At 41.8% G+C, this 2,500-nt stretch overlaps 1 protein-coding gene across 1 annotated transcript in view; it reads left to right on the forward strand.

Annotated features, from left to right (window-relative positions):
- The window catches only part of LOC122266961 (uncharacterized), a gene marked incomplete at its 3' end in the record, with an annotated part of 70,805 nt that overhangs the window by 5,903 nt on the left and 62,402 nt on the right, over positions 1-2,500 (forward strand). Inside the window, exons 5-8 of the mRNA XM_086541467.1 lie at positions 259-528; positions 884-1,111; positions 1,257-1,547; positions 1,772-2,026. Of these exons, the coding sequence (XP_086397593.1) occupies positions 259-528; positions 884-1,111; positions 1,257-1,547; positions 1,772-2,026 (1,044 nt within the window). The remainder of the gene's footprint in view (positions 1-258; positions 529-883; positions 1,112-1,256; positions 1,548-1,771; positions 2,027-2,500) is intronic.

Genomic DNA, 2,500 nt, shown 5'->3' on the forward strand with positions numbered 1-2,500 from the left:
TCAACATGCAGAAATCTTGACCTGGAGAAATACCTCAATTGACTTTAGCAAATGTTTAGCAAAATTGTGTATCATCTGCAGCATATGTATCAGTGTAATATTTGTGTAAGAGTATCTAACCACAACAAGAATAAGAATACAGTCACATACCTTGTGTGTATGTTATGGATAGAGATGACTTCCTTCAACCATTTGTCATCCCATGCCCTTGTGTCTAATATTCACAGGTTTTCCCTTTCACTTTATCCTTTATCCCAGACCCGCCGAACGTCCCGAACCTGGAGCTCCACAACCGCGAGGAGCTGAGAGTGCAGCCCCAGCCAGTCGGACCAAAGACTGAAGTCGTGGTCTCCAGCACTCAGGACGACTCCATCCTGTCCCCCGACGACCTCGGCTGCAACGACCTAGGCGACGATATGTGCTCGCAACCTGTGGACATCGCCGACGACTTGGAGAGCTTCGATGTGACGATTGTCACGCTAGACGACGAGGGTTACGTTACGGAGTCGATCGCTGTGCTTTTCGAAGGTAGGCAGTTGCATCTGTTACGTTTTGTCGCCGGTATTGTTACTCTCGTTGAAGTAACTTCATTATCATAGTTTTATCCTTAAGGAAAACTGAGGCCTTGGCAATTATCCCAGTCATTACTAGCACTATTACCATCTTAAATATCATCTCATTACCAAAATCTTAACTATCCCTATCACGATTATTATGGCTGACAGTTTAATTCTTACTGTTTTCCCGTTGCTTTGCTTCTGTGTATTCATACAGCTCACTGATATGAAAACTATCATTGCTGGTAACATTATCGTTGCCATCATGCGTGAAGATGGACCATATCAGTGGTTTTAATGTCTGTTTTTTTGTTTTTTATTGCCAGTACACAGGGTGAGTACAGTCGCCCTGTTCCCTAACATGTTGAAAGTGGCAGTCGACCCTCAATCAGAAGGCACGTATGAGGTCACACTGCTTGGGCCCTCTTCTCTTGAGGCCGCAACGGAATGTCAAGCTGGGTCACCGTGTCGCTTCTGGTTCGCCGGAGAGGAAGCGCCGACTTCAGTGAGCGTGAAGAAGGAATCTAATGTTATTTTCCAGGAAATATCTACAGGTGATTATGATTGTCGCTATCAATTTTACTTTCGGTAGCTAAAATCACTCATATCATTATCAGTCTTATGATCTATTCATTTTGACGCATTCACAGCTAAGATAAAGTGTCTGTATAAGAGTCAAGTCCATAAATGCTTCCACAGAAACGCCTCCTCCAACATCTGAAGTGAAGAGCATTACATCCATGAATGCCGAAAACCGGACTAGAGTCGAAGTCCTGAGCGACAAGATCGTATCGAAAGTCGAACTCGTGACTTTTATATCTGACGTCGCTACGGAGGCTGACTGCGAAGACCTTGCAGCAATTTCCGCAAAGACCAAATACTACTTCGACGCGTCTATACGAGGACCAGGTGGCTGGAACTTCATCTTTGAGGGATACTGTGATGGCGGGAGCCTGTGCGAGGTGGGCCAAGCCAGTCTAACCCTCATAGGTGTGTGTTTCTTGTAAATCTATCCCAGGAGATGGAAATGAGAATTGTCCCAAATGTATGTAGATTGAAGCATATGATTCCAGATACGAACTTTATCTTTGCACTTAGATTTACTAATTGCATAAAGTTTATAAAGTTCAGTAGTGTCAAAAGAAAACTGATTATAATTTCTCTAAACATCACACCATTCATATTTTTCAAAGACATACATTCACTATCAACAGCCATGGACGCGCGAGTGAGCGTGGTGGGCGCTCCCCTGAGCTCCCCAGACGCGTCTCTCAGAGTGGACGTCAGGAGCCAAGACGACGTTGCCATCGAGGGCGTCGGGTCGTGTGTGAAGGCGGACAGTCCATGCTACTTCCTGACGCAGTCGCTGACGGAGGACACCCTCAGGTACTGCGTCACTATCACCAACTCGGCAGGACTCGAGAGCCAGGACGTCGAGCAGTGTGATGCGTCTTTCACACCCTTTAAGCGTGAGGATTCTTGCTTTCGTTGATTGTAATATTCATTCATGATTGTAATATTCATTCTTAGATCCGGTATAAGATAATAAACAGTGTGCTTGACCAGCTTAATGCGTCTACACTTTTCTAGTTTTCTAGTATTCGTTTTATCATTATTATTACCATCATTATCTTCATTTTCACTTTAATTATCATTACTAAAATCATTATCATCATTATTGCTACTATTACTAGTATTACTGCTATCACTATGATAATTATTATCAGTATTACTAGTATTTAGCTATCATAATTATAATTATTCATAATTATCAATATTATTATCATAATTGTATTATTCTCGTTGTAATGATCATCATTATTGTTGTCACTGGTATTATCATTGTTTTTTATTATTTTATTATTATCCCCATTACTATTCTTATCGTCATTGGTATTATCATTGTAACCATTAGCATTATTAGTGCTGGTAAATATTCTGAA

This window comes from Penaeus japonicus, unplaced genomic scaffold (assembly GCF_977035675.1).
Source record: "Penaeus japonicus unplaced genomic scaffold, GWHDUDI00000001_assembly GWHDUDI00000011, whole genome shotgun sequence".
NCBI classification, from domain to species: Eukaryota; Metazoa; Arthropoda; class Malacostraca; order Decapoda; family Penaeidae; genus Penaeus; species Penaeus japonicus.